Below are 11,690 nucleotides of genomic sequence, written 5' to 3'. Positions count from 1 at the left end.
AGACGCCGCCGCCGCCGCTGCCGCCCGCCGCCCGCCGCCCGCCGGCGGCCTTGCCCCCGTACCGCCCCGTGCCCCGGCGCCGCGCGGAGCTCCTGACCGCGGCTGTCGCTCCCGGGACGGCGACCGGGGAAGATGGCGAACGATTCGCCCGCCAAGAGCCTGGTGGACATCGACCTCTCGTCCCTGCGGGTGAGTGCGGCCGCGCCCTGGGCGCCGCGGTGGACACGGCCGCGGACACCCGCGGGCGCGGCGGCCCCTTTGTCTGCCGGGCGGGCGGGCGGGCGGGTGTAGGACTCGGGCGCGACTCGCCGCGGCGCTCCCGGCCGGCGGGGACCCGGCGGGGCCACACAGCCTTTGTCACCGCCTTGCATCCCTCCGCCCCGCTCTGTCTCTTCTTCCTTTGGGGGGGGGCTCCCTTTTTAAAAAATCATCATCATCACCATCATCTCCCCCTCCTCTCTCTCTCTCTCCAGGACCCTGCTGGGATTTTTGAGCTGGTGGAAGTGGTTGGAAATGGCACCTATGGACAAGTCTATAAGGTCGGTGTGGGGCGCCTTTGTTCCCCGTGGCGTGGAGAAACTTCTTAGGGGACGAGGGGAAGGGTGACGAGACGCTGCTGCTGACTGGAGGCCATGCCGCCTGGCCAAAAGTTGGGAAAGGGGTTTCGCCTGGCCTTTATTTTTTTTTTTTTTTCCCTTGCCTGTGTTCAGACTGGCCTTAAAAGACCTCATTTCCTGGCTTTGAGATAAAGGAAATAAGCTACGCTGTTAGGCATGCACTTTGCTTCAGCAAAATAAGAAAAGGCATTTTGAGTTCAGAGATGACCAGAGGGTCTCCCCCAACACCCCCCCACCCCACCCCACCTTCCTTGTCTCCAAATCCGGCCTCCATGCGTTTGCATTTGTATGTGAATTAAAATTCGGTGTAGACAGGCCTGCCCATGAATTCCCCTCAGCCACTGGCTTGGTCTTCGTGAGAATTGTCATCCTGCTTCTTCCTTAAGAGTGCTTGCCAAAGGACTGGACCGGGAGGACTTGGGTGTCACCTGGAGCTGCTTTGAAAGCCCTGGCCGGCCTATCCTCTCTTCTGGTGCACAGTATTTTTGGGGAAGCCGGGAGGAGTGTGTGTTTGGGTCACGGGAGCAGGACGACAGTGTGGGGATTAGAAAATCTGAATTCCAGGAATAACCTGTGTAACAGCTGTGTGATTGGGGGGGGGGGCGGGGAGGAGGAGAGAGGGTGCCCGGTTTCACACCCACCACCCCAGGTCTCTCTCTTTACACTTGCCCTCCTCTTCCCCAGCTCCACATGAAACTGAGGAGTCTGGAGACTGTTAGTCTCTGCTGAGGGGCTGGCACCTAACGTGACTGACTAACTGTGTTGTTGTTCATTCTGTTGGGTGTACATTCTAGAAGAAGGCCCAGCCAGGCTTCAAATGCAAAAGGAAAGAAAAAGAAAAAAAAAAGAACTTTACATTCTCTTTCTTGATGTCTTTCTTGTCACTAAACGTTTTCTGGAGGCTGTCTTCGCGGGGGGAGTTTTCTAGTTTGTTAGGACTGGGTCAGAGTTGCGCTCCCAAAAAAATTATGTTATGAAGGAGGACTTTGTGGCTCACCATGAAGAATTGTGATTGTTTCACCAAAAATGGGGGTGGCGGTGGAAGCTGACTGTAGACATTTTCTGAGGCCAAATTAAGTGTGGATTCTATTGTCCCTTTTCTGTCTTATGAATAGGGTTTATGTGTTCCCGATTGCTTCTCCCAGCTACAGCTTCCCCCTCCCCCCCAGCCTGGGGCTCTGGATGGTGGTATTGACAGGCTTGTGGTCTGAACTAGACTCAGTATTCTTAGGTGATCTCAAGTGAATTAGCGTGTTTTGTGGGTTAACTGTTGCCGGCCGCGCCCCCCCCCCCCCCCCCCCCCCCCCCCCGCGCCAGATTTTTGAATTTGAAAGGCAGCCCTGTTAACAGCCTGCTGGGCTCCACTGAATTTTGGAAGGCTTTGGAAAATTTTGGAAAAGATTGTGTTGCAACTCACTGAGTGGCTGGTAACTGGCTGCAAGACATTCTTCCCAGCTCCAGGGTTTGTGTAAGCACTGGTTGGCTGTTTTCTAACCCAGTTTCTCTGGCCAAATCTAAGTGGTGAGTAGACTCTTCCAAGTGAGTTAGCCAGAGCTTGTTTTTGACCTGGTTACACAGTAGTTGGATTGTTTGTGTCTCCCTGGGTCAGCGTGGAAACTGTGGGTAGTGAAGGGAGCTGGAAGGCACTGGTGCATTTTAAAAGGCCAGCGTGGATCTTGTTGGTTTTAGGAGGTGGGCACTTGGTGTGTGTGTGTGTGTGTGTGTGTGTGTGTGTGTGTGTGTGTGTGTGTGTGTGAGCTTGGGCAGGTTCTTTGTTGTTTCTCCTCTGTTCTTCCACCCCGCCCTTCCTACCCAAGGCTTTGCGAAGCATTGTTTTGGGGGAGTCCTAGGGATACACTCTGCCTTTCTCAGACTGCACCCTGTGCAGTTGAAATACCCTCTGTGCAGATCTAAGGCATTAAGACATGGATGTAAAAGTTGCGTGTACTCCATAACAAAGTAGTGCTTACAGTTTCACCAGCAGGCAGTCACACATCCATCCCCCCCCCCCAGCTCCGCCCCCCATCTTTAAGGAAGTTTTCAAGCATGCGCAGTTGTAAGGGCTCAGTTTAGTAGCCCACCGTTGATTTTGTTTCATCTATAGTCTTCTTCTTTTCCTTTTTCTTGAACTTCAGATAACAATTCATTGATAAGTACTTGGGTATTTGCTCCTCCTTTTTAAATATTATCCCAATGCTATTCCACACCGAGAAACACATCCGATTTTCTTTTCCTAGTGTGCCGTGCCGGCCCCAGTTCTTGCTACTTGTTCTTACAGGCGTGTGGACAGGTACAAGGAACTTGAATCTCCCAGAAATGACATCAGTTGCCTTTCACATGTTTAATTTCTAGGTCCAGTAATGTTGTGCAGAATGGTTTAGTTGCTACTTATTTATTTATTTATTTTTGGTTGCTTGGCATGGGGGGGGTTGGGGATTAGGTTATTCATAGTAGAATTTATTACAATTTATAAAAATTTTTAAATTATTACAATTTATAAAAATTTATAAAAAATTTTAAGAAAAGCATTTTTAGGTAAAACATTAGCTGAACAACAACCTAGAGTCCTAATTTATTTCCGTTTTGCATTTTCTATTCATATACGTATAATATACACACAGGCATCTATATACACATACGTATGCATACACACACATATGTGTGCGTGCGTGTACCCCATGTATGGGCCTGAGGTTAGTGTGTGTGTGTGTACATACCCCATGTATGGGTGTGTATGTGGGTGGCATGTGGAGGCCTGAGGTTAAGGTCAGGGGTCTTCCTTGATTGTTTTCTGCCTTATACATTGTGGTAGGATCTCCACGGAAACCCAGAGCTTGCCAGTTCAGCTAGTTAGTTAGTTAGCTTGTTCTAGGCCCCAGTTCAGCTAGTTAGCTTGTTCTAGGCCCCTGTTTCTCCCTCCCCATGCTGGCGTTACTGTGGGTTACTGTGGGTTGCTGCGCCCACCTGGGTGCTGGGGATCTGGATTCCTGTCCTCATCCTTGCCCTGCGAGCGCCCTGCCTGCCCCTCTACTTTGTAGGCCCAGAGTGAGCTAGGCTGCTTGCTCGTTACCCACATTGACTAACTGGTGAATTTCAGTTATTTTCACCAGCGAGGACGATAATAGTGTGGAAAATTAAGACTAGCAAAAGGCTTATTTCCATGGTACTTTGGGTTTTATTTTTCTTCTGAATATTTGAGGATTTTTGTTTTTCTTGGGTAACTACAACAGACATTTCTCTTACATGGTATTTTGTATTTTATGAGCATACTGCCATCCTGAGAAGGCAACTTCTGTCTTGAAGGGATTGTACTACTGTGTTAGAGAAGAATTCAGTAATAGGCATTGCTGTGTGTGTGTGTGTGTGTGTGTGTGTGTGTGTGTGTGTGTGTGTGTGTAGAGAGAGAGAGAGACAGACAGACAGACAGAGACACTGACTGACTCCGTCTGGCAGAATGTCTGAAATCTGGGTGGATTTAGGGAGGTACCGTAGTTATGGAGGATAGAGCAGACCTGCCCCTAGTTTGCTGACCTTAGAGGAGAGGTGTCAGGTAAACCCGGGTGGCTAAGCAAGAGGCCACTTTAGGCCCAAAGACCTGGGTGTCAGTCAGGGTGGCTAACACTGAGAGTTTGTTTTTGCTAACTCTGCCCCTTTGGTTATTTAAGAAAGGCAGAGAGGGGTGAGGGCCTGTGGAGGATGAAGGACCAAGAGTGACCATTGGGAATGGCAAGACTAGGGGAATATGGCAATATCAGGAAGGTATTTTTGGGGGGCTGCAGTTGAGGAGCAACCTCATTCCTTAAGCATTGGGAAGCTATTAAAAGGTTTTGTTGGGCTCAGAGGATTCCTAGGAGTGGGGACCTTCATCAGATGATGTTCTGGGAAGAACAGGTAAGATGTTTGGCCTAGGACCTGAGTCCAGAGAGGACCGGTGAAGGTCTGAAGCAGGTGATGGAGATGGTAGAGAGGAAGCCAGGTTGAGGTGACTACTTGGGCATTTCTTTCTCTGTATATTTAACTTGAGGCATGCATGTACTCTTGTAGGCTTTGGTTCTTCTTCCTTTTAAATGAGAGTTCTTTCCAGTAGATTAGGTGGAGCTTTGATGGACAGGGTAGGAATGCTCAGTTGATTCTGATCGCTGCCTGGGGGTTAAGTACCCCAAGAATTGTCTGGCAAGCAGAGCACCTCTTACTCCTGGTGGGAGGTGAAGCTGTGCAGTGGGCAATGAGAATTCTGAGTGCCATGTTCCACCGGGAGAGTGTTGTGCCAGCTGATCTGTAGCTGAGTGGCATGTTCAGACTTGTTCTGAGACTTGGGTTCCCTTCATGCTGCAAGGATCTGGATGTGGGTAAGGTGGGAGGAAGCCAGCCTGTTGAACAAGTATTGCCGTGAAGCTCTTCAGACTGTTAACCCCTAACTTCTATGTGCTGTTTCCCAAAAGCAGGAACATCAAAGCTTGACAGAAATCCAGGGGTCCCTGCTGCAGGGGGGTTTTGACACTTTCTGAAACACTGTCATAAATGTGTACTCATGAATAGCAGCAAACTTGTATTTTGCCTTTTTTTCTTAGCCAGACTTGGAGATGGGTATATTTCTATGTATTAACACAATCCAAAAATATTATCCATGCCTTTTTTTTTTTTTTTAATAACAAACAGTGTATGTGTTCACAGGTTGAGCCTGAAAGAACAAAGATACATTAATTTTTTTTTCTCCTTTTGGAGTGATATGTCACAGGAAAGTTGTGCTGAGCGGAAGAATAGTTACCTAAGGAGCTTCCTTCCTAGGGGAGTGGAAATCACTGTAATTGAGTGCCTTAAAGGTAGATGCTTTCACGTGTGAGTTTCTTGGTGGTATTTCCTTTGTTTCTTTATTAGTAAGTCCTGCCCTCTGGTGTGAGTGGCTGTGTGAATCAATCCCTGCCCACGCTTGGGTCATCAGAAAGGTCTCGCTCTCTCTGTTGTCTTAAGTTCGCAATGCCCGTGTTTTATCAGTGCGTCCACTTTCCCAGTCACTTATTCCCGTCGTTAAAAACGACAGCAGGGAGCAGGAGGCTGTGTAATTGTAGAAATTCACACTTTTGGGATACAGAAAGGCAAGATGCTGAGACACCGCTAGGGTGAGGTGAGCACTACCATGTGGCCCCCTCTCCGGTTTTTTCTCCGGCTTAGATGGGGTCTGTGGACAGTAAAGTGAAGTGTTCAAAAGCACATTAGAGGGCTTCACGGTGTCCCACGTTTAGAGCACGTGGTGGTGGTCGGGGTCTGAATTAGTGTTTACAGTGTTTCTCTCACAGGGTAGACAGATACCTAGCAAATTGTGGTATGCAGGGTATTTGCAAGTAGTTGCTTTGAGGATTGAAGTAGATTTTACACTGAGTTTGGTTTCTCATCTGAACGATCAATGTTAGAATACTAGGGCTGCTTGTGATCAGGGTAAGGATCCCCAGGTACCTACTTCACTGGAGAAGACTGGGTTGACAGCAGTTTGCTCTGCTAGCAGAGAGAGAGCCCAAGGGTCGAATCAGGGTAAACTCTTTGGGTGTGTGGAAAGATGGCTAGGGAGAGACTGGAGAAGGGCAAGGAAATGTTACATTTATTATTACCAGTCGCCAAAAATAGGTTTCTGGGTTTTACTGTTTGCCAAATAGAATATGATCTTCTGTTATGAGACTGCTTCGTTACCACAGACTGCTGGCGTTGTGTGGGTTAAGTAATTAGCGGAGTAATGACTTAGGATGCATGTTTTCCTGGACAAGTTTTAAAGAACAGTGTTTTAGGACTTCATGTTTTAAGATGAGAAATGTTTTATGTATGGGGGCCACTACAGGGAGTTTAGAACTGAATTGGGGAGTCAAAGGAGAAATGTACAGCAGTGTTTTTTTTGTTTTTGTTTTCAGGTACTTACTGTACTGTTTCCTACATGGGGCCTCTTGTGTGTGTTAGTGCACTGTGGGGAGGGATCCTGCTTCCTTCAGTGAAAGAGGAGAGACAGGAGTGGACACAAAGTGACAGCTATAAGGTGTGAGGCAGGCTTCTCTGCGCCCTCTGGTCCTCAGCCAACACAGCTGCTTTCAGACCCATGGAACCAGCGCAGCTCACTGCTTTGATGTTGAGACAGGTTCTCACTATGTAGCCCTTGGTTGCTTTGGAACGTACTGTGTAGACCAGGCTGGCCTTGAACTTGTGGATCTGCCTGCCTCTGCTTTCCGTGTTGGGATTACAGGTGTGCGCCACTGTACCGGCCAGTTGTTGCTTTTAAATGAGGCAGGGTCTCCTTAGTTTATGTCTGTAGCTCAGCCCGGCCTTGAACTCAAGGTTCTCCTGCCTTAGTTTCCAGAATAGCTGGGACTATAGGAATGTCTTACACCTGGCTGAAATGTTCTTTTTTAAAAATTTAGGTGGTTCAGTAACTGTTCATTAAAACACAGTAAGAGCAGATGACTGGAAAACTGAAACAAGGTGGACATCTAGTGCTGGTGGGCAGTTTGCTGTAGCAGTTTGCTGTGCGCGTGCAGTTTGGGCAACGCTCTTATTTTCACCCTGGTTAGTGAACTGTGCTTTGAGAAGCATGGACCTGACAAGTAAAACTGATAGGGAGTAGAGCTCTCAGCTCACCTTGCTGGGCACGTTAGCAGGCTGTTGTCAGCGCTAACAGTTGACTTCCCACCACTGAGAAGCTAAGCCGAGAAACCTGTGCGTCCAGCTTTGTGCTTACGGCCAAATATCTCTGATCCCTGGCATTGTGTCTCAAATATGGCTACATATGGACAAGTTATCCTATTCCATTTAAATAATTAAAAGAAAGGACCCCACCTTTCAGTTATAACTTAAAAATAACCCCTCGGTTATTTATGATAAGGGCCTTAAATGTATTACAGTTACAAGTAGAGTAGCGATCCAAAGTCCTAATGCTTGTTTCAATATATGGCGCTATCCTGCCCTTCAGAGGCATCAGTTTCCAGCACGGTCCGCTGCTGTGTTTGATGTTTACTGCCGTACCTGCCTGTTGTATGTGATACCCATTTTTCTCAGTTTACTAGTCTTACTTATGCGTTGGCATGCTGTGACAGTATTTGCTGCTGCTGCTGCTGCGCTCCTGTAGTTCAAGAGCAGTTGAATACTTGGCTCTTACGCTTGCTCCTCCCGTAAATGAGTATGTCGTCACTTGGGGCTAAAACGATAGTTGCTTATGTTGTCACGACTTTGTAAATACTCTTTATCTGTGAGCCAGCTGACATACAGTGTTTCCGTATGAGACAGCTTCCTTCCTTTTAACATTGCTTTGCTTTCTTATTGCTGGGTTTTCAGCGCCTCACCGTTACCTTCCCATTCACTTACCCGGAAAGATAAGCCAAATGTCTAGCAAAGTTCAACCTCTCTCAGCCATTTCCCCTCATGCTGAGGACATATAACTAGTTGTTTCAGATAACCTATTAATTTCAACTTTTCTACCCTAGAGCTACTTCAGAGCTGGGCAGGTAAGACTGCCCCTAGACCTAGTAGTGTCCAGCTGTGTCATGGAATGTCCCTGTTTCTAAATGGCCACCGTCTTTGGCTTGCTATTTCATTATGCTGAAATACATCGTCCAGTGGCTTGCAGGAGAAGCATTCAGGATGTAAAGTCGTAAGTCACTGCGGGCTCTAAGCTCAGCTGCTCCACCTCTGCCCTCCACTTGGCCTCTACCCTTTGGAGCATCCTTTCCGCCAGGGACTAACGCTCTGATTTGCCATGGTGTGGACTGAGGAGGTGGTCACCCAGCTGGGCGAGCAAAGAGAGGGCTGCAAACTTAGATGAGTCCTCTTGAGTTTAGCCTTAGTGATTTGGTAGGAGGTGCTTTCAAGTGAGGGTGTTTTCTGGACTCCAGAGGGCAAACTGCCTGTCTATTTTCCTGGCATTCGGGTAATAAGTTTTTTTTTTTTTTCTTTTATGAATCAATAACTGCTCTGTCGTCTCTCAGTTTTCAAAACTTGGTAGAAGTGATCTGTGTCATAGTCTCTCTCGGTCTCTTTTTCATTCTTTTGTTTACTTTATCACTTTTATGAGTGTTACAGCTCATGGTGCATGTGATCACTCCACCATGGTTAACTAAGAACTATGTCTGTGTTTTAAACCTATGGATGGGGCCCAGGTGTTTCTTTTCACCCAGAACAATAACAGAAACAGCATGAAAACAAAGGAAAATGGGTCAGCAGTGCCGGGTCCAGGATCCTGTGCTGGCTCAAGATATGCGGGCCCTGGAGGTGAAGGTGAGGAAGAGGGAGATGTAGGAGGCAGATGTAGAGCAGTGCTCTTGAGTGCCCGAATGCTGCTTGGAACAGCTTTTCAAGACAGTGAGTTTGGAAATGATTTTTAAAGGTTTTTTTTTTTTTTTAATTTACTGTGATTTTGGGCACATTTATAGAGCAATGCAGCCTTTACCCACAGCAATTTTCGGCACTGTGATGATCCAGGTAAGATACTCATACTCTTTACAATTACTCCCCATTCTAACTCAGAGCACCAGGCAAGTGCTAGTGGTTCTGTTTGTGTACATTTGCCTTTTTATTTTCTGTTCAAATTAGCTCAATGTGTAGCGTGTGATTTCTTTCACTTCCTGTTTTTGAGGTTTATCTATATAGTGGCCTGGTGGTTTCTTTTTATTAGTTTATAGTATTCCAGTATATGGATGTGCCATATATCTGCCTAGATCTTTGCCGGTTTATAGACACTGAAATTGTTTCTAGTGTTGGGCTCTTTTGAATGGTGCATTCGGAAGATATTTTTGCCTGGAGTCTTGTTCTTGTTCAGAGGGCTGGCTGCCTGACGGGACTCTCTGTAGGAGAGGAGGAGAGGAAGGAGCAGGCATTTGTCTGCTTGGGTCTTTCTATTTCATCAGCTTAACCAAACACCCTTTCTGGCTATACTGCCCTGAATGTGCCTGATCTCTGACTCTCATGACAGGACTTTGGGTGGGGGCTGGGCTGGGCTGGGGGAGCATTTGAAAGCTCTGCTTTCCTGAAATCTCTATCTTCCCTGCTCCTGCTGTAAGGTTAAGTCATATTCTTGAGCTGTGAGTACAGTTTCTTACTGCTGTCAAGACAGACTCTACTGTCACTGAATTCACTGGTGTCAGAAACCACATTTCTCCTTCTCCCTGTGCTTTTAGATTTATTTTATTTTATAAAGGTAGCCAGTGTTTGATGCTGAAGACGAGTGTCTTGCTTTATCCCAAATAGGAGCTGTTGACTCACCAGGATTAAAAAAATAAGGTTCAGAGGAAGGAGGAGCAGGCCTGAGAGGGCCTGACTTCCACTCAGGGATCACACAAAGTGGCGGGAGAGGACTGACTCGTGTGGTCACCTGTAGCACGTGTGCACATGCTTAAAAATCTGTGTGTGGACAGACAAACGTATGGCAAGTTAAAGAAATGATCTTCTCTGTTATGTGTGAAGGGATGAGGTTACTCCCCTGAATTTGCTCCAAAAGTTCCTTCACGGTGTTGGATGGGAGTAGGGGTGGTATTGTGAGACAGGATGTTGCTAAGTAACTCAGACTGGTTTTGAACTCATGATCCTTCTCCCTCAGCCTCCTGAGTGTCTGTCTGAGAGTTGAGATTATAGGCATGTGCCAACTTGTACAACTTTACTTTTTTTTAAAAATGATTATCTTATTAGAGACCTGAGGCATCAGCTCAACTCTTACTAAATGTGATAATCGTGGACCTTTAGAAAACTCTTGACCTGGGAGCATTCTTACCTGTTTAGACCGTGAGAGAGTACTGCTGCCTCTCAGACTTCTCTGCCCTCCTCAGGTTTTTTTCTGATGTTCTTTGTGTAATTGCTGCGTAGCTTTTATTATGTCATTTTGAGATCTCGGGCTAAAGATCGTTATTTGAGTAAAGACTGCACCCAGGGACAGTCCTTCCCAGTGAGATACTGAATGTTGGGTATGGTTGAGGATGCGCCTTCCAGTGCCACACAGTTGTTGGCCATGTTCATTCACTTTTCCGTGACTCAAGTCCCAGGGCGTGCCAGTGTGGACTTGGGGTGTGTAGTGTTCTGAGGCTGTGAGTGTTCTTTCCTGTCATTCTTGCTTCTCTCTCCTTTGATTGCCAGGGAAAAAAAAATCTGGATCCTCGGTTCTAACCGGTGATTTAAAGGCTTAATATTTATTTCTTGGTTCACTGTCTACAAGTGTTTTGAGCCTAGCCAGCTAGGCAAGATCTCTTATTTATTACTGAAACGCTTGATGTGTGTATAATGTGTGCCAGGCACTCTGTCAACAGTGAACGAGAAAGTCAGTCTGTGCCATTGTGTAGTTGATGAACCCAATGTTAGGCAGCAAATGAAAGGTTTTGAGAGAGTGATAGTACAGATGGAGTATTGCAGGGCTTATGAGAGAACATGAGACTGTAGCAGAATTGCATTTGTGAAGTGGATACAGTGGTGTCCACAGTAGAGATTCTGTGCACGAGGCAGAGATGAGTGAGGAGAAATAAAGAGTCCCTAGATTTCAAAGAAGCCATTTAGCCCGTGACTTACTACTGTCTTGGTGAATACCACTTTGGAGGCTTGAATAAAGAGAAGGCGAATGGGGAGGGTCCTGGGTTTATCACGGTCACTGACTCTCTCCCTCAGTTTGCTTTGAGCTAGCTGTGTCTTGGGAGCTGTTACCTCCAGCAGCTGCTACTGTTGGGGGTGGATTGCTGGGAGTCTCCTGTATCAGTTATGCACGTGTCAGACTGGACATCTCTTCAGAGGTGGAGCTTATTAGGCCTGGAAGGTCCTTTGAGTAGGATTTGGAATAATACTTGGAGAGTGGAGACCCAGAGCTGGCCGCATGTGACCTATACACAGAAAGGAGACTGCTTTCCCAGGTGCTGCCCCCCCCCCCTGATCTTAGATCTTGAAAAGAAAGGGGACTTTAGTAAGATGGTTACATTCGGTACAGGTTTGGGGATAAACCTGTGTACAGGTTTAAAAGTTTCTGTAGTTCCCATTATAGAAATAAGTGATTGAAAGATAACTTTGCATTTCTTTTTTAAGCTGCTGTTTATAGTTAGTTGTGGGTCATTTAATGCTGGGGGTAGA

General features: G+C 46.9%; 1 protein-coding gene across 50 annotated transcripts in view; it reads left to right on the top strand.

Moving 5' to 3' along the window:
- The first annotated feature begins 33 nt into the window (after positions 1–33).
- Positions 34–11,690, top strand: part of Map4k4 (mitogen-activated protein kinase kinase kinase kinase 4) — a 151,912-nt gene continuing 140,255 nt past the window's right edge. For all 50 annotated transcript variants that reach the window (XM_076557402.1, XM_076557405.1, XM_076557401.1 and 47 more), the window contains exons 1-2: positions 34–189; positions 474–539. In XM_076557402.1, coding sequence (XP_076413517.1) covers positions 133–189; positions 474–539 — 123 coding nt within the window. In that variant the 5' untranslated portion in view covers positions 34–132. The remainder of the gene's footprint in view (positions 190–473; positions 540–11,690) is intronic.

Source organism: Peromyscus maniculatus, chromosome 21 (genome assembly GCF_049852395.1).
Source record: "Peromyscus maniculatus bairdii isolate BWxNUB_F1_BW_parent chromosome 21, HU_Pman_BW_mat_3.1, whole genome shotgun sequence".
In the NCBI taxonomy this organism is placed as follows: Eukaryota; Metazoa; Chordata; class Mammalia; order Rodentia; family Cricetidae; genus Peromyscus; species Peromyscus maniculatus.
This window is presented reverse-complemented; position numbering and strand designations above follow the sequence as displayed.